Source organism: Dendrobates tinctorius, unplaced genomic scaffold (genome assembly GCF_039654945.1).
Source record: "Dendrobates tinctorius isolate UK_male_01 unplaced genomic scaffold, ASM3965494v1 ptg000156l, whole genome shotgun sequence".
NCBI classification, from domain to species: Eukaryota; Metazoa; Chordata; class Amphibia; order Anura; family Dendrobatidae; genus Dendrobates; species Dendrobates tinctorius.
In genome coordinates, this window is record NW_027361823.1 from 6,428,948 (window position 1) to 6,447,706 (window position 18,759).

An 18,759-nucleotide genomic window follows, 5' to 3' on the forward strand; every position below is an offset into this window, starting at 1 on the left:
AGAGTCACCGTAGGAGGCAAAAACAGAAATACTAGCTAAGTCCAGAAAACCAGAAAAGTTGGCAGCTATCGGATTGCAGACCCCTGAACCTATCAACAACTAGCAGTAGCCGTGGGGGGTTCCTACGGTGCCCTAGACCCCTCGATCACAGCCGGAGAACTAAATAGCCTAAAGACAGAAAGCGAAATCTAAACTGCCCCAGAGCAGACCCCAAAGCAATAGGCAGCCCCCAACATATAATGACGGTGAAGCAACATGAAGAAACACTAACACAGATAGAAAGATAGGCTGAGCAAATGATGGGGCCCAAGCTAACTAAATAGGACAGGATAGAAAAGCTGCTGTCTGCAATCCGCAAAAAATGAGCCAACAGACTGATAGGGAAAAAAGCCCTGAAGACGCTAGGCTTCAAAAAGACTATATCAGAACTCAGGTATTTTCTGAAGATAGAGCAAAAGACAAAAAGGAATTCAGCTCACCCCCAGCAGGGAATGGCAGAAATCTGAAAAAAACAAGGCAAAACAAAACCAAAACACAAATGCAAAAAGCAGAGCAGAAAACTTAGCTTTTGAGGAGCAGGAATCAGACTGATCTCCTAGAATCCATCAGAGAAATCACCAGCAAGGCAGAAGGGCTTCGGCTGCCTTATATCCAGTCAGCAATACCCGTCACCCAGTCATCATCTCCCTGCTCAGGTGCTTGGTAATCAGCCTCACTACCTTCCTTCACCAGAAGGAGTTCATCAGACCTCAATGGTGAAGGGGAAAATGAACTCACAACAGACTTTATAACAAAGTCATCATCTGCCAGGAAAAATGTGGGCCCTCAAAGTCAAGGAGCCGCCATATCGTGCACCAGTTCATCATATGTTGGTAAAGGGTTAAGAAACTTTTGTAAAAATAAAGCGTGTTGCGTTTACTAAAAAAAAAGTAATCCTGAACAATAAGCATTCCCTAAGAGGAGGGAGAGGAGAATCACTCTGTCATTAAAAGCCAGTGTGTGTGTTATTTAAAGAGAAACATCAACACCAAGTACTCCTTATATACTAAAATATTTTGTCTCAACTCTTGGATTTCAATAGATATGCAATGTACATCTATGCAGATCAATGTCACATTGTACGCAAATTTTGTAAAGACAATATTTTAATACAATTTAGATCACTCTTTCCCCTCACTCCAATAATACAAGTTGTGGGAAAATATGTAAGGTAAGCCAGTTTAAGTATTTTAAAATGACCATACATTCGTCATCTATGGTAACTCTACTTGGATCCCTCATGCGCGGATATCTGCCTTTGGCTGGAGTCACACTTACCGTATAAAAAAAAAATTAAAAAAAAAAAAAAAATCGGTCCAATTTTGACAGACAAGATTTGCAGCAATGTTTCATGAACAGTGATCCCTATGTAATCCATTTGCAAGGATGCAATTTCCTCGCATCTACCGTAAGTATCCGTGTGACATCCGTAAGGCGTGATTTTATCGCAACCTCGCAAAATGGACATATAATGGTTTCTAGGCCTGAAATTAATTAAAATCAAAATCAGCAACCCTATTTATTGGCTCTACAACAGGTGACAGCCTCCAAGCTTTGTATTAGAGTCTGTGCTTGTGTTGTGGTACTTCTGCTTTATGTCCAGCATGTCAGACAGGCTTACTTTCAACACTACTGAGCGAGTTCTTTTACACTGGGTTATGTCTCGATGTTTTGGGGAGCCATACCCAGTGATTGTGGATACGAGGAGGCGGAGACGAATGTGGGTACATTCGCTTTTGAGGCAACGACTGACTAAAGGGCATTTCCACCGTCTATATGCTTCTCTACGTAGCCATCCTGACAAGGTCTACCAGTATTGTCAGATAAGCATGCCCACATTTGATATTCTTATGGAGATTATGCGCCCTGGGATCACCTTTAAGGAAACCAAGATGCGCAAGTGTGTTTCGGCAGAGAAGCGCATTTTACTTACATTATGGTATGTCTTCATCCTCTCTGTTGATGATGTGTTCTCCTTGTTTTAAATTTAATGCTTCCTTTCATCAATTCATTTTTTTCCATGTTTTATTATTTTTACTCCCACATCTGTCCTTTGACGTTATATGCTGCTTTTAGTAGAAGCAAAGGCCTTGCATGTTTTTTTTTTCTAGGCAGAGCTTCTTAGCTATTGGGCCTAAATTTTAGGAAGGACTAAACATGTGTATGGCAGCATAGGTTTTAATTGTTTTTAATGTTGTATCTTCCCTTATAGATTCCTTTCAACTGGCCTTTCCTATGCGGCACTGCATCTTGAATTCTTAATTGGAAAATCCACCATCAAAAGGCATTGTACGTTCTACGTGCTTGGAAATGTGGTCCCGACTACAGCAATCACTCACGCCTGAGCCAAAAATGGAACATTGGCTCCATATAGCCCGTGGGTTTAAGGAAACGTGCCAGTTTCACAACTGTATTGGCGCTCTGGATGGCAAGCACATTCATGTGCGTAAGCCGCCAAACTCAGGGTCCCAATATTTTAAAGTTTTTTCTGTAGTGTTGTTGGCCCTGGTCGACAGTGCCTACAGGTTTATAATTGTAGATATTGGGCCCTATGGAAGAACTTGAGACTCCAGAGTCCTCAATTCTTCCATTATGGGTTTGAGGCTGTACAATAATGATTTGGACATCCCACCCCCATGTCAGCTACCAGGGTCCACTATGGAAGTGGTGCCTTATGTGATGTTTGCAGATGAGGCCTTTCAACTAACACGCAACCTCATGAGATCCTATCCAGGCAGAGCCTTGGACCACCGGCGCAGAATATTTAATTTACGCCTATCCCGCGCAGGACAACTGGTGGAGTGTGCCTTTTGAACAGGGCAGCATGGTGGCTCAGTGGTTAGCACTGCAGCCTTGCAGTGCTGGAGTCCTGGGTTCATATCCCACCAAGGACAACATCTGCAAGGAGTATGTACTCCGCGTGTTAGTGTGGGTTTCCTCTGGGTACTCCGGTTTCCTCCCACATTACAAAAAACATACTGATAGGGATTTTAGATTGTGAGCCCCATCGGGAACAGCGATGATAATGTGAGTAAAGCGCTTCGGAATATGTTAGCGCTATATAAAAATAAAGATTATTATTATATTATTTGGCATTCTTTGTGCCAAATGGCAGGTCCTGCAGTCAGCCATTCAACATAGTGAAGGAAATGTGAATGAGGTGATTAAAGCCTGTGTGATACTTCACAACTTCACCAGAATCCATGACTGCTCCTCATATGATGGTGATGAAGTTGCGTTGACAAGTATTGTCAGGCCTATTACACATGTAATTCATCCACGTCGTCAGCCCTCTGGACTAAAAGTGCGGATGCGTTTTCAAATTATTTTCACCAGAGGGATCTAGTCCATGGCAAGACAATGCAGTTTCTATGTTGTGATTTTTGATTTTTTTGTTGTTAAAAATAATGTTTGCAAAGTGTGTTTTGTTTGTGCAATAATGTGTGAAATAGGTAAAGCAACACATCACCTAGCACGTCATTACATCACCAAAGATTCATATTGAATTAACTTTTTTAATTCTAAAAAAAAAAAAATTTCTCTCCCATTTACCATATTTTAGCCATTTGGCATATTGGCAATATCAAAGTTGGCCTATATTACATGTAACCGACAAAGATAAAAAAAAAAAAATTACAAAACCAAAAAAATAAACAAAACAAAAAAATAGCCTACAAGTTATGGTAGGTTGGGGGTGGTGATGGCGGGAGTCATGCTTGTGTGGTCTGCCTTGCTTGTTGGTCAACCTCAATGTCACCCGGTGTGATGCCAAATGCAGGATGGTGAACTATGGCAGGCTCCTGTTGGGGATTATAGTAGGGGTAAGATGGGTATGGTGGTGTGTACTACTGGCTAGATGCGTGCCCAATTGGTTCATTCCCCCCAATATGGCCATGTCGACCATACCCCTGTTGGGACCAGCCTCCAACAGTGGGTCTGATAAAGTGGCCATATTGGACAGGTGCAGTCTGCTCCAAAAATTGGACCTGTGGAGGCCGATATCTGGTTGGGGAAGGCTGTGGCTGAGGCATAGACATCCGGGGAGGAGGTGGCTCAGAAATTGATTGAGCCTGCACTTCTGGTAGTCCCGACTAGAGATGAGCGACTGCCTTTTTTCGGGTCGAGTTGGGTTTCGCGAAACCCGACTATAGGGAAAAGTCGGGGGTCCGACTGAAACACGAAACCCAATGTAAGTCAATGGGGAAGAAAAGTCGGCAGTGAGAGGAGGACAGGAAACAAACTTACAGTGCCCATTTGAATGCCAAAAGCATCAATTCTTATTACTGAAGCTTGTCACCCTTTATTTACTTCATAATACTAGTTACGCACTGAAAAATGGGGGTTATTTGGCTAAAGTTGTGGGGGGGTAGGGCTGGATCCAGGTTTTCATGTGCCCTGAGTCAAAGAGCGCCCCTTTAACACATAACACAACTCATGATGCTCCGATACGGCAGAGAAATAGTGGTATACTACAATGAAAAATACTTCACTTTTTACATCTCATGACTGATATCCATTTTAAATTCTCCTATAGCTCCAAAAACGGACAGTATATTACTCCATACAGTATTATGGCCACCGCATAGTGCGCTATACAGAGTAATGAGGCTCATCTATTTCTCCATACAGAATCATTGGTCCCATATAATGTTTGAAACAGTATATGATGAGCTCCACATAATGCTACAGTATATGTTGGTCCCCATGGATGAAGCTCCACTGTCTTATGGGCCCAAATAATGCTCCAAACATAATGGGCCCCATTTCTAATGCTCTAGTGTATAATGGGCCCTGTAAATGCTGCTCCAGTGTCTGATGTCCACCTTTGCAATGTTCCAGTGTATGGTGGGCCCCAGCTATCATTCTCCAGAGTATAGTGCTCCCCAAAAATTGCTGTCCCAACATTGAAAACAATGAAATAAGTCTCCTCGCTAGGAAATCCCTGTACTAGTCTGGACTCCTCGTCGTCCCCATCTTCCATCTCACTGCACTTGGCTGTTTAGGCAGAGGACGTACAGACGTGATGTCATTGCGCTCTCTGATCAGAATATCACTGTCAGGAAACGCGGAAGACGTCATGGCGGTGGAGCAGGGAGAGGTATTTCAACCTTGCAAGTGCTGTGATCCTGAGCAAGCAGGGGGGGCCCACTCATTGGCGACGGCTCTGGCACAGGGCCCCTGATAGTACGGCGGTGTATCTGACAGCGGGTGGGCCGATCCTGCACTTTCATCTGCAGCTTCCTCTTTGTCACCGTGTAAGATGGAACTGTATATGGGAAGGGTAACCTGAGTTTCATCAGGGTCAGATTCAGGCTGTGTAGAGTGCGAGGGGAATGTAGTGGTCTGGGTCAATGTACCAGCAGAATCATCGAGCAGTGGCTGGGCATCAGTGCACTTGTGGCGCCCCCCCGGAGTACGGTCGCCACAGTGGCATTACCTTCCTCCTAGGGAGTGTGAGGTCATGCTTGGGAGCAACGAAGGATCTCTCTAGCAGGTTAACTGATTGGGCGGCATTATTCCCACGAGTCACGACCCTCCAAACAGCGTCCATGAAGGCAAAGTGTTTGGTTGCAAAGCTGAACCTTAAAGGAATGTCCAGAAGGGCACCACCAGGAGTGGAGCCTGCGGCGTAATTTGACTCAACACGGGCAACCTCAACCATCCAGCAACCGAAAAGATGCACACATTGCAAGCTTAATTCCGTTAACAAACGAGACTCCGTCATGCCCCCGCGGTCCGTGTCCCGCTTACTAGAGGGACACGCGAGGCTCTGGCACGTGAGATTGGCCAATAACTGGTGTGTCATGCCTTTACATGTCCGTGGCTGCATGTGCGCTACACTGAAAGGGCCAGCGTGTGTCGCTTACAGGTGTGGATAACCCGCTGAACATCATTAGTGATTGGGATCTGGGATTACAATTACCCGCGAATGATGATTTCTCAGTAAGTGCAGGTCAACAGCAGTTCCAGAATTAGGCCTAACCGTCATTCCTGAAAAAATGAAAAACTTACATGTGCAAACCACAGGTGCTGTAGCTTGCTTAACAGCTCGCCAGCCGTTCTCAGGCCCAGTATGGATTACACAAGATTGCACAAAGGTGAGAAAGGGTACCGTATCACCGGATAACATGTATGGATAGCATAGTTTACACATTAAAAATATATGTCTATAGATCAGGAGGCAGGCTCAGACGGTGTCAGGCCCAGTATGGATTTGACAGCCCAGACTACACAGCGGAGGAGCAGGAAGAGGTAAAGATTGCAAATGCTGGGGCCCTGCTCAAGCAAGGGGGGGCCCACTCGTGGGCGTCGGTACTGGCACTGGGCCCCTCATAGTACTGCGGTGTGTCTGACGGCAGGTGTGCACCACCACCGTCAGAGACACTTGATTGCACTATGAGGGACCCTGTGCCAGTGCCCGCGCCCAAGAGTCGGCCTAACCACCTGTCCAGGGCAACGGCACTCGCACGGTTGCGTGCGCTAGGTGGTGACCCCGGCCATGGGGGAGGGGGGAGGCAACCCAGTTAGGGAGATTTACAAAGTGGCATATGTTGATGTTGGACAGTCAGCTGATGCAAAAGGCGAAATTGGTCAAGTCCCAGGAAGAGGAGGACCAAAGCAAGCCATTTTGCTGTCATCCTATGTGTCATCAGGGGAAGGTGGGACAAAATCCTTGGATACCCATGCATGGTTCATTTTAATGAAGGTTAGATCATCCACATTTTGGGTCGACAGACGGGTCCTTTTTTCTGTCAGGATTGATCCAGCTGCACTGAATACTCTTTCCGATAGCACACTTGCAGCTGGGCAAGCGAGCTCCTGTAACGCATATTGTGCCAATTCAGGCCAGGTGTCCAGTTTAGCGGCCCAATAGTCAAAGGGGAATGACCTGTGCGGGAGAACATCGACATGGGAGGAAAAGTAATTTGTAACTATAGTTGACAAGTGCTGTCTCCTGTCACTTTCCATCGATGCAGTATTACCAGTCGTGTGAGCGGGACTTGAGAAATCAGTCCACAACATGGTCATGAAACCCGTCTCCAACGCCACTTCTGATGTGTGCACCACGAACACCTCTTCCAAGCTGCCCCCTGCCCATATGGCTCGTGTGAGAACCATCACCGCTGCTGTGTGCTGGGAATGCCTCAACCAACCTGTTTACCAGAGTTGCTTGTTTGTTAGCCAATATTAGGTCAAGGTTCTCCTATGGCATGATGTTTTGGAATTTGCCTTTATAGCGTGGATCCAGGATGCTGGCCAACCAGTAGTCGTCATTGTTCATCATTTTGGCAATGCGGGGGTCCCTTTTTAGGATCTGCAAGGCATAATCTGGCCCACATGTCAATGTTCCCGGTGTCAATGATGTAGTGCGACTGCTGGGTGGAGGAGCACTTTCTGGCAAATCCACATCCCTCCAGTCATGCACAAACCCTGTACCAGACCTTGCCACACCAACATTTTCTCTGGACACACGAGAAGCATCCTCCTCCCCTAAATAATCATCCCCATCATCACCCTCCTCCTCTTCCTCTTCTTCCTCCACCTCGTCCAGGAGAGGTCCCGGAGCAGACAATGGCTGACTGTCATCAATGATTCCCTCCTCCTCTTCAACCTCGTCTGCAGACGCCTGCTCCTTAATGTGCGTCAAAGTTTGCATGAGCAGACGCATAAGTGGGATGCTCATGCTTATGATGGTGTCGTCTGAGCTTACCAGTCGTGTGCATTCCTCAAAACACTGAAGGACTTTACAGAGGTCTTTCAGCTTTGACCACTGCACACCTGTCAACTCCATGTCTGGGCTCAAAGTGCCTGTCCGGGTATCCTCCCACAAATGCGTTACGGCCTGCCTGTTCGCACAGCCGCTCAACCATGTGCAGGGTGGAGTTCCACCTTGTTGTAACGTCGATAATTAGCCGGTGCTTGGGAAGGTGTAGCAATCGCTGCAGCTTCTGCATACGACTGGAGTGTACGGGCGACCGGCGGATGTGCGAGCACAGTTTTCGAACCTTCTGGAGCAGGCCTGTTAACTCCGGATAATTATTGAGGAAGCACTGCACCACCAGGTTCAAGGTGTGAGCAAAGCAAGGTATGTGTCTGAGTGTTGAAAGGGCAATGGCTGCCACAAAATTACGGCTGTTATCACTAACTACCTTGCCTGCCTCAAGATGTAAACTGCCTAGCCATGGCTGAGTTTGTTGCTGAAAGTAGTCGGCCAGTACGTCCGCGGTGTGTCTGTCGTCCAAACACATCATCTTCAACACCGCCTGCTGACGCTTTCCACTAGCTGATCGATAGGGGGACGCCTCGTGTGCAACACTGGCAGCTGCGGATGGAGTGCTGCTGCGACTGCGCTCTGGGGACGAGCTTTCGCTTCTGGAGGAGTAGGAGGGTCGAACACCAACAGCCAACTGTTTCCTATACCGTGGGCTAGGCAGCACTGTCCCACCACCGCTGTCCCCTGTGGACCCTGCATCCACCACATTAACCCAGTGCGCAGTGATGGACACGTAACAGCCCTGGCCATGCCTACTGGACCATGCATCAGTTGTGAGGTGCACCTTTCCACTCACTGACTGCTTGAGTGCATGGACAATGCGGTCCTTCACATGAAGGTGGAGGGCTGGGATGGCTTTGCGAGAAAAGTGGCGACTGGGTAGTTCATAGCGTGGTACTGCGTAGGCCATGAGTTTGCGGAAAGCTGCACTTTCCACCAACCGATAGGGTATCATCTCTAACGAGATTAGTTTGGCAATGTGGGCATTCAAACCCAGTGTACGTGGATGAGAGGATGAGTACTTTCTTGTCCTACTCATAGTCTCTGCCAGGGTGAGCTGGACTTGAGAGCTGCCTATGGTGGAACTAGCGGTGGACAGGGCGGACTGAGAGAGGGTTGATGATGGTGATGGAGTTGGTGTTCTGATGGCCTAGATTCAGTCGTTCGTTGATATAACATTGTGATTCCCTGACAGCTTTGGCCTTGCAACGACACCTCAATATTTGCTGCTGTGCTAATCGGTGGGCTTACAGTGGGGGAAACAATGTAGCGTTGCTGACTACCTTCTTTGGGAGCATTTGCACATGTGGTACTTGAGGTTTGGTGTTCCGTCCATGCTTGCAAGTGCATGGTGGTTAAATGTGTAAGCATGCAACTGGTATTCAAATTTTTCAGATTTTTCCCTCGGCTAAAGGTCTTTGTGCACTTCTTACAGATAACCTTTGCCAGATCATTAGGATTTTGTTCAAAAAAGTGCCACACTGCACTCTTCCTACTATGGAAGACATTTTGCTTCCTTGCACGCTGTGCTATTTTGACCGTCTGGCCAAGCAGTCCAGCAACTCTTTGGCTTTTTGTAACCCGTTTTAGGACTGCTCCGTGCCTGCCAGATAACAGCTGTTGCAATGTCGATGCCTGCTGCGGATGCTCCTCCTCCTTTTCTGAGCTATTGGCAGTGGCACCCTCTTCCCCTAATGGATGCCAATCTGGGTCAACAACTGGGTCATCCATCACCTCCTCTTCAATGTCATGTGCACCTTCCTCTGTGTCACCGTGTACGGTGGTATAGTATGCGGGAAGGGGCACCAGAGTTTCATCAGGGTCAGAATCTGGCTCGGTACACTGCGAGGACAATGTCGTGCTCTGAGTGAATGTACCAGCAAAATCATCTATCAGTGGCTGTGCATCAGTGCACTCCATGTCAGATTCATCTTGGCCTGGGTAATTCACCATTTCACTTGATAACTCAGGCATTGTATGTGAAAACAGCTCCATGGAGTAATCTGTAGTGTGGCCTGATGCATCCTTCAATTTTGGTTGGGGTGAAGGACACAAAAAAAGGTGTGGTTCATGACCATGAGCCTCCAAAGACGACTCAGTGCTTTTATTTTTTAAAAGTTCAGAAGAAGAGGCGATAGAGCTGGAGGCAGAGTCAGCAATGTAGGCCAAAACTTGTTCCTGAAGCTCCGGCTTTAAAAGCGGTTTACCTACTCCCAGAAAAGGGAGCCTTCGAGGCCTTGTGGAGCCAGACGATGACACAGGCTCAACACCTCCTGTATTAGGTGTTATTTTGCTTTTGCCACTACCAGCAGATCCACGACCAACACCATCATTACCAGCTGGCAATCCTCGCCCACTAACACGGCCTCTTCCACCACACTTCCTCATTTTTTTAAAAAATGTACCCAAAAATCCACCAACTATATGGAACTGTAAAACAAGGTACAAGGTGTATATAGGACAGGGGAGAATTTAATTCTCCTACCACTTCTGGACACTGATGTATTGTGTCAGGCCCAGTGAATATCACACCACTGTATCACAGGCTGAATTTGGCAGGTGTGAAAAATGTTATATAGGAGAGGGGAGAAATGGAATGTCCTTACACACTTCTGGACACTGATGTATTGTGTCAGGTCCAGTGTATATCACACCGCTGTATCACAGGCTGAATTTGGCAGGTGTGAAAAATGTTATATAGGACAGGGGAGAAATGGAATGTCCTTACACACTTCTGGACACTGATGTATTGACATAGTAACACAGTTATTAAGGCCGAAAAAAGATATTTGTCCATCCAGTTCAGCCTATATTCCGTCAGAATAAATCCCCAGATCCACGTCCCTCTAAAGAACCTAATCACTGTAAGATACAATATTGTTACGCTCCAGGAAGACATCCAGGTCTCTCTTGAACCCCTCAACTGAGTTCGCCATCACCACCTCCTCAGGCAAGGAATTCCAGATTCTCACTACCCTAACAGTAAAGAATCTTCTTCTATGTTGGTGGAAAAACATCCTCTCCTCCAGACGCAGAGAATGCCCCCTTGTGATTGTCACCTTCCTTGGTATAAACAGATCCTCGGAGAGATATTTGTATTGTCGCCTTATATACTTATACATGGTTATTAGATCGCCCCTCAGTCGTCTTTTCTAGACGAAATAATCCTAATTTTGCGAATCTCTCTGGGTATTGTAGTTCCCCTGTCCCATTTATTAATTTTGTTTCCCTCCTTTGTACTCGCTCTAGTTCCATTATATCCTTCCTAGCACCGGTGCCCAAAACTTACTCCCTGTGCGGTCTAACCAGGGATTTGTACACAGGCAGTATAATGCTCTCATCATGTGTATGCAGACGTCTTTTAATGCACCCCATGATCCTGTTTGCCTGGCACTGGCTGCTCCAGATAAGTTTATCATTAACTAGGATCCCCAAGTCCTTTTCCATGTCAGATTTACCCAGTGATTTCCCGTTCAGTGTGTAATGGTGATATTGATTCCTTCTTCCCATGTGTATAACCTTAAATTTATCATTGTTAAACCGCATCTGTCACCTTTCAGCCCATGTTTCCAACTTATCTAGATCCATCTGTAGCAGAATTTTATATTCTCTTGCATTGACTGCTTTACATAGTTTTGTATCATCTGCAAATATCGATATTTTACTGTGTAAACCTTCTACCAGATCGTTAATATATTGAAGAGAATATGACCCAACACCGTCCCCTGCGGTACCCCACTGGTCACAGCGACCCAGTTAGCGAATATACCATTTATAACCACTTTCTATCACTAAGCCAGTTACTTACCCATTTACACACATTTCCCTCAGACCCAGCATTCTCATTTTGTGTATCAACCTCTTGTGCGGCACAATAACCAACGCTTTGGAAAAATCAAGATATACCACGTCCAATGACTCACCTTGATCCAGTCTATAGCTTACCTCTTCATAAAAACTAATTAGATTGGTTAGACAAGAGCGATTCCTCAGAAACCCACTGCTCTCCTGAAATACTCTGTGCTCCTGTCACCCTGCTCCCTCCACCATATATCTCCTTCTGTGACCTCCCATAGACCAGCACACTGCTCTCCTGAAATACTATGTGCTGCTGTCACCCTGCTCCTTCCCCTATATATCTCCATCTGTGACCCACATAGACAAGCACTGTGCTCTCCTGAAAAACTCTGTGCTGCTGTCACCCTGCTCCCTCCCCCATATATCTCACAGAATCCTTGCTGCCTGCCATCCTCGGTGACTGTCTACTTGTCAGTATATCTTTTCAGTCACCAACAAAATGGCTCCGCACTGTGTTCTTAAATGTTATCCTCTCTTATCCCTTAGCAAACACACAGAAGGGGAGGAGAGGAGTGACATCACACCAAAGTCAGCAGACTTAGCCCATATTTACTGCAGTGTGGTAATGTAAGCTAGTTGTACACTAGGTTTTTGTCAAATTTCAGTAGCTGCTCCCCCTAGTGTTTAAAAGTGGAAATGCCTAATCTTTTAAATTTATTTTTCATATGTTACTAAATTATGAACAAATGATAGTATTTTTTACTAAAATTTAAACATTTTTTTTCAATTGCTGAAATTTTTTTTTTTATGGCACCTTCCCTTTAAGTGAATGGGAGCTATTCTGCAGTACCTGAGAACAGCTACCGCACAGTGTACGGCACTCTTCTGTTCAGGCTCTGTACACTATGTACTTTCAGCTGCCATGAGAGCTGCAATCAGATTCTCAAATTTTGAACACCCAAAAATTTGACATTTAAAACTTTAGTAACTCTCTTTATATCCTTAAGAAAGGTTTTCATTATCTAAATCTAGAAAAATCCAGTTCAAATTCTGTAATACGGCTCTCACCTATCATGTGTCATTTAAAACACTAGTGTCTGATCATTTGAGGAGGAGTTTTGGTGTAACTCATCTCTTCTCCCCTCAGGTGTTTCCCTACTTTCTGCAATTATATAAAAGGTATATTCCACTTAATGAGTAGTTACTGTATATCCATTGATGCTTTATTTTATTCAATTTACATGCTGTATTTCTGTAAACACACACTTGTATTTTACATACATTATAGACGTCCTCAGACTCAGCCTGTCACCTGAGTGGGGCGCTTCACTTATATACACACCTGTTTAGGAGCACCCCTGTTTAGAAGCCCTATCAGAGAATATGGGTCCCTTTTATGAAGTCTCTTATCATCCAGGGTGCTGTCCTGTAATAGCCATTATGTAACACTACATTATCCTCAAGCAGCCACCTTACAAACAATGTATGGCTAAAAAATGGCTTTCCTCATCAAAATCAACCCGTCTAATAACTTATACAATACAATGCAATCTGAAGAAAGAAAATGCTTACTCTTGGGCGAAGAATAAACTCTAATATATAAAGTCAGTGATGTAAGTGGAATTAATTGGGTAAAAAGGCATGGACCTGTTACCTAAAAACAAGAAAAGAAAGAACAGAACAGCATAACTAGCAATAATTAAAGGTATGGATAATAGCACCCTATGGTAGAGAAGTGCTAGATATCAGAAAGTCATCAAACTGCTATTCCCGACATAATGGATCAATGTTCCTGCATCTAAGTGTGACTTTCCTCCTCAAGTTCTATATCTGGTGCCTTGGTTACTATAGCTAAAGTTCTGTTATTACTTTTTTAAATTATTGGCTGCTCATTGTGTTTTGTGCTTTAGCCCCAAGGTAAATGACAGAAGCTTATCTGCATTGTCTATGGCAGGCTGAGGTAGACTGAGATAATCTCCGTGCATCATCAGCGACTCAGGCTGCTGCATTATGACTCCCTGTTGATTTGTTCTGTAACTCTCCTTGTTCAGACTGGCTGCTGTGCATAGGCAGTGCACTGAGAACAGATGTTCAGAAGTGTTCTGCCACATACTAAGGTGAGCTCCTGCTCTGATGGACCCGGCCCATGAACCCCATATAATACTACATGATAAGAACTGATGGCTATCCGCATAACAATGAGACTGCCATCTTTCAAGTCAGGTTGTCTTCACTACATTCTGATATTCATAGTGCTTTCTCCTCATGACAATACACAGTTAATTAGAAGTCTTTTATGGATAACAAAAATAAAATAAGGATTAAGCTTGACTTTGCTGCAGCTGGGCTCTAGCTTTATCTATTAGCGCTTCGACAGTCTGTTGTCTTGAAGCTTCTTGAAGTTTCATGATAAGCTCTTGAAACGCTCCACTCCTCCCATGTCCTTGATACCAACTTCTCAGCAGTTGAAATTTTTGCTCTTCATTGTCATTTGGGTTATTACGTTGAATAGTCTCAAATTCTATCTCTGTTATTCCAAGTTTCGGAAGGAGATTACGTAGAGTAGTAAAAGGAATAATATCTGCGAAGTCCCGTAAATGATTAGTCAAATCAATATCTAAAATTGAAAACACATATTTTAAATGGACAGACGCTTACGAAAAATTAATCACAATTTAAAATGTACAATTTCACACTTTAAGACCTACAATGAAGTATTTTTTTTCTTATGTTACATAGATCATAACATTTTCGCAGTTGGAATAGTTTTAAAAATCGCCTTGTTTCTAGATATTTCTGTTGCGTGCCTGTTATGTCGCCCCCTGGTGTTTCTTTTTCTTCCTTCTCAGGACATACACTATGTGTCAAAGCAGGAGGTCCCACTTAGTGCAATCATTTAACTCCTCATACAGTATACACGGGCAGCAAACTGGTTTCTGCCGTGCAGATCAATCAATAAGAACCACTGCACTGATCTATCAACGTTTTTCTCATCAGCACTGGAAACTTAAGGCTAGGGCTACACAGTGTTGGGTGACAGCAGTTCTCAGAATAGTCGGGCAATAAAAAACACACAGTATGGGCAACTTGTCTGTGACTTGCTGTTGCACAATTATCTTAGAGCTGCAAATAGCCTCTTCATAGAGGAAGACAACTGGAGCTCTGGTGCTATCAGAAGTAGCAATCCTAAGTTACTTGACCCTTTAAAGGGCCTTGCCAAATGACTTAGGAAGCCAAACCAGAAACTCCATTTGCAGATATATGTTCCAGGTTGTTTGACCCTCATCAGTGCAAAGCAAGATTGATTTGGTTGTGTGAAAGGTCTCTGACAGGGGTAAAGTTTCTCCTAGTGGAGAGTGCCAAGTTGGCGTAAGGAGACTTATAAGCCATACACTGCTTCCCTGGGAACTTAAACATGAAAACAACTACTACTCTGAAACAGCTACTTTCATATTTCATTTCTCAGGGGAGAAGCATTGCATGGCTTATAAGCCTCCTTAGGCCAACATGGCACTCTCCACTAGGAAAAACTTTCCCTCTAAATTTAGAGCTGTGATTTTGCTGTAAAACATGGCCAAATCGCAGTGAAGTTGCTTGCAAGTCGCATGTGACTTGCAATGAAGTCTAAGGCAAATGAGTCATTTCGCGATGTGTCGCAGTAGCAGATTGCAATGCAACACCAGAGGAAGGCATTAAATGCAATGTTGCCCTGTAGCCCTAGACATAGGTGAAAGTTCTGAGCAGGGGCGTCATTATAAGTGTCAATACATAAATGTTTTAAAATTATTATAATAGAACTAATTTATGTTTCACATTATCTAGACAAATGTGTTTCTTAATGTTGACACAAATGATACATTTCTATCTCTAAGGCCTGTTTCACATTTCCGTCCTTTCATGTCAGGTAAAATCCGCCAGAGCGTTAAAAACCGGATCCGAGAGAGAGAGAGAATTTTCACAGCGTTTCCAGAACGCTATTCAGAGTTAAAATGCCTGGCAGAGCAAATCTGTCAAAAAACGGATGCGACGGACGACCATCAGTCAAAATCCACCGCTAATGCAAGTCTATGGGGGAAAAAACATATCCGGCAAAAAAGGGGCGGATCCGTTTTCTTCTAAAAGTGGCGGATTTTGACTGACGTCAAAAAACGGAAATGTGTAGCAGGCATTACTCCTCTTTTCTGTTGTTACCAGCCTATAGTATTTCCCAAAGGGCAACTGTAAAATACCGTGCTACGAACCATTAGAGGCCTTCTTTTACAGAATGAATTCCTAGACATAATCCTTACACAAAACAGATCGTTGTAAGACAATAATGTCCAGCATGTAAAGGGCCCAGATAGAGATATCATGAGCAGATGAGCAGTGCCCACACAGGAATAAGGGGAAATAAAGTATCAATTGTTGTATAGAATTTTGAAGCAATTCTGGTTTTAAAGCGCGGTAGCCCAGGCAATTGCCCAGGTCCCCAATGAAAATGACCTACACTGTTTCTGGTTGGTTAACGCTGCCAAAATTGGCAGGTTCGACTGACATTAATTAAATGTGTATGGCCACGTTTGGCTCATCTTGTTCAGGTTCTGGTTACAAAAGGTCATAATTGGATCCCAGAGAGGTGAATAACAGGTATCTAACCCTTCACTTCTTCATTACATTACCAGGGACATTACCCCCTTCACTGTTCCTAAGGACCCGTTTACATGGACGGAGCAGAGGTCTAATAAGATCGCCAATCGGTAAACTTTTACTGATCGGTGGCCATATAAATGCATGCTTACACTGGCAGATCAAAAGTAAATGATGCGCACTGAACCCTTTGTAATAGATCGCTTAGTGCGCATGGGCCGCCATAGTTCTTGGCTGTGCGAATGCTGTATACAAAGGACGATGCGCTGCCAAGAGAACAATGGTTTCTTTTACACAGAACAAAAGATAATTTCACCCAGTAAAAGTGTTTTGCTTTTTCAATAGGTGGTCTGAAGCCGGCGGTTTACACGGCAAGATAATCGTGAAACGAACATTTTTAACCCCTTCCTTACTGATGACGGGATAGTACGTCATCGGTAAGGATCCCCTGCTTTGTGATGGGCTACGGCGGTAAGCCCACCTCAAAGCGGCGACATGTCAGCTGTTATGAACAGAATTATGAACAGACAAATTTTTGAATTTTTACCCACTTAGATAAAAGAGAACCTAGACATGTTTGGTGTCTAAGAACCCGTAATGACCTGGAGAATCATAATGGCAGGTTAGGTTTAGCATCTAGTGAACCTCGCAAAAAAGCCAAGCAAAAAACATGTGTGGGATTGCACTTTTTTTGCAATTTCACCGCACTTGGAATTTTTTTTTTCCATTTTCAATACACGACATGGTAAAATCAATGGTGTAATTTAAAAGTACAATTTGTCCCGCAAAAAATAAGCCCTCACATGGCCATATTGACGGAAAAATGGCTCTGGAAAGAAGGGGAGCGAAAAACGAAATCGAAATAAGATCCGTTAGTGAAGGGGTTAACAACCCCCGTATATGATTATTTTGCAGTGTAAATGCATCTTATAGAGTGCTGCATATCAGCCCGAAAGGTGGTGGCCGTATATCATATCGGCCTAACCTGGTGGCAGGTTCCCTTTAAGTGAAACATTAGTATCACCCGCCTCATTGTCGTAGACAAGCAATCATTATATACAAGTATTAGAAATAAGAAATACTCTCTAAAACTAAAATACTATAATGTTAGAGAATCACTGCTCAGCCATACTTCACATTTCTGTATTGAAGAGGTCCTTATATCAGTTTGAGCATTTTACCCTTGCCACATCATGTCACAGTGGCTGCCGAGCTGAGTGAAACATATTTTCTGAATTTCCCATCTCTGCTGTGTAGATATAAGCTTGTAAAGTTTACATTCTAGTTTTCCCTTCAATCAGTGGGGAGTTAGAGATTCTCCTACTCCTCTGGAGGTGGGTTACGTTTTCCATCTGCATGATGATGACTAATCATAAGCTGGAGATGTCATACAAAGTGAAAAAACATTCCTCCAAAGGAGCATGGCACAGACTATCTTTGTATAATAAGGAAAGATATGTAATAACACACAGCCATGCTCTCCTCACTGATCTCAATGCCAGCATCTACCGTGATTACAAGTGGGAAGGAGAGTAGAGCAGAGCTGTGCGTTATTACATGTCTTACCATATCACACAGAAAAATCTGGTTCTAATCTTCTCTGGGGGCGTGTTCTTTTTCCCCTGCATGATACCTCCTGCTTATGATTGGTCAGTATTACATAGGTGAAAACATAACACCACCCAGAGACGAATCTAGGCTAACACACCCTTGGGTACAGGGAAATTACACCGTGAACACAATTATTAGGCAATTTATATTTTTGATGATTCATTTTATTATTGAACAACTGCAGTGCTGTTGGACAATTCAAATGGTCAATAAACTTGAATATTTAAGAAAGTAAAATTGAGGTTTTGTCTTTCTTAGGAGAATATCTAAGTGGGCAGAATTGGACAACTTTTAGAGTGCAGAATTATTATGCAACTAAATGAAAAACAAAATTTCCCATCTAAATTGTTTGTTTTCTTTTGTTAAAGGGAGAATAATAACCAAACACCTCAAAATGTACAAAAAGGCATTGTGACATTTCCCCCAAAAAAATATCAGTTGGTAATATAGCCGCACTTCTTTTCAATAACCTTAATAGAAGTCATAATCCTTCCATGCATTTAGGTTGTCATTTTTTTAACAACAGTCTCTCAGACACTGTTTAGATTAGTGAATGTTTTAATTCACCATAAATCTCCTGTTTAAAGAGACTATCAGAACAGAATGACTGTTGAAACCAAGTACAGGAGTTCAGTGTGTCATGGTGGAGCCTAATATTTAAATGCACAGTCCTACCTACTTGTTTTCTCTCTATCTCCACCTTCCCCTTTTTTTTTGATTGACAGCTCTGGTTTCGTAGAACCAGAAAATGGCAGGATAGCGAGAGGCAGAGAGATGCACTTAAAAGATTGCCCCACCATGATGTACTGAGTGCGCATGCTTAGTTTGAACGATCACTCTGTGCAGCGTGCTGACAGACGGGCCCACAAGTTCTCAATAGCGTGTTGCTTAGGAAAGGAAGGAGTATTGTC

At 43.9% G+C, this 18,759-nt stretch overlaps 1 protein-coding gene and 1 long non-coding RNA gene across 4 annotated transcripts in view; one reads left to right on the forward strand and one right to left on the reverse strand.

Annotated features, from left to right (window-relative positions):
- LOC141051298 (uncharacterized) overlaps positions 1-18,759 on the forward strand; it is a 145,127-nt gene that overhangs the window by 86,011 nt on the left and 40,357 nt on the right. The window lies entirely within an intron of this gene.
- FAS (Fas cell surface death receptor) overlaps positions 12,813-18,759 on the reverse strand; it is an 86,101-nt gene continuing 80,154 nt past the window's right edge. For 2 of the 3 annotated variants that reach the window (XM_073548188.1, XM_073548190.1), the window contains exon 10: positions 12,813-14,228. In XM_073548188.1, the coding sequence (XP_073404289.1) occupies positions 13,933-14,228 (296 nt within the window). In that variant the 3' untranslated portion in view covers positions 12,813-13,932. The remainder of the gene's footprint in view (positions 14,229-18,759) is intronic. The other variant, XM_073548189.1, reaches the window with a different exon arrangement.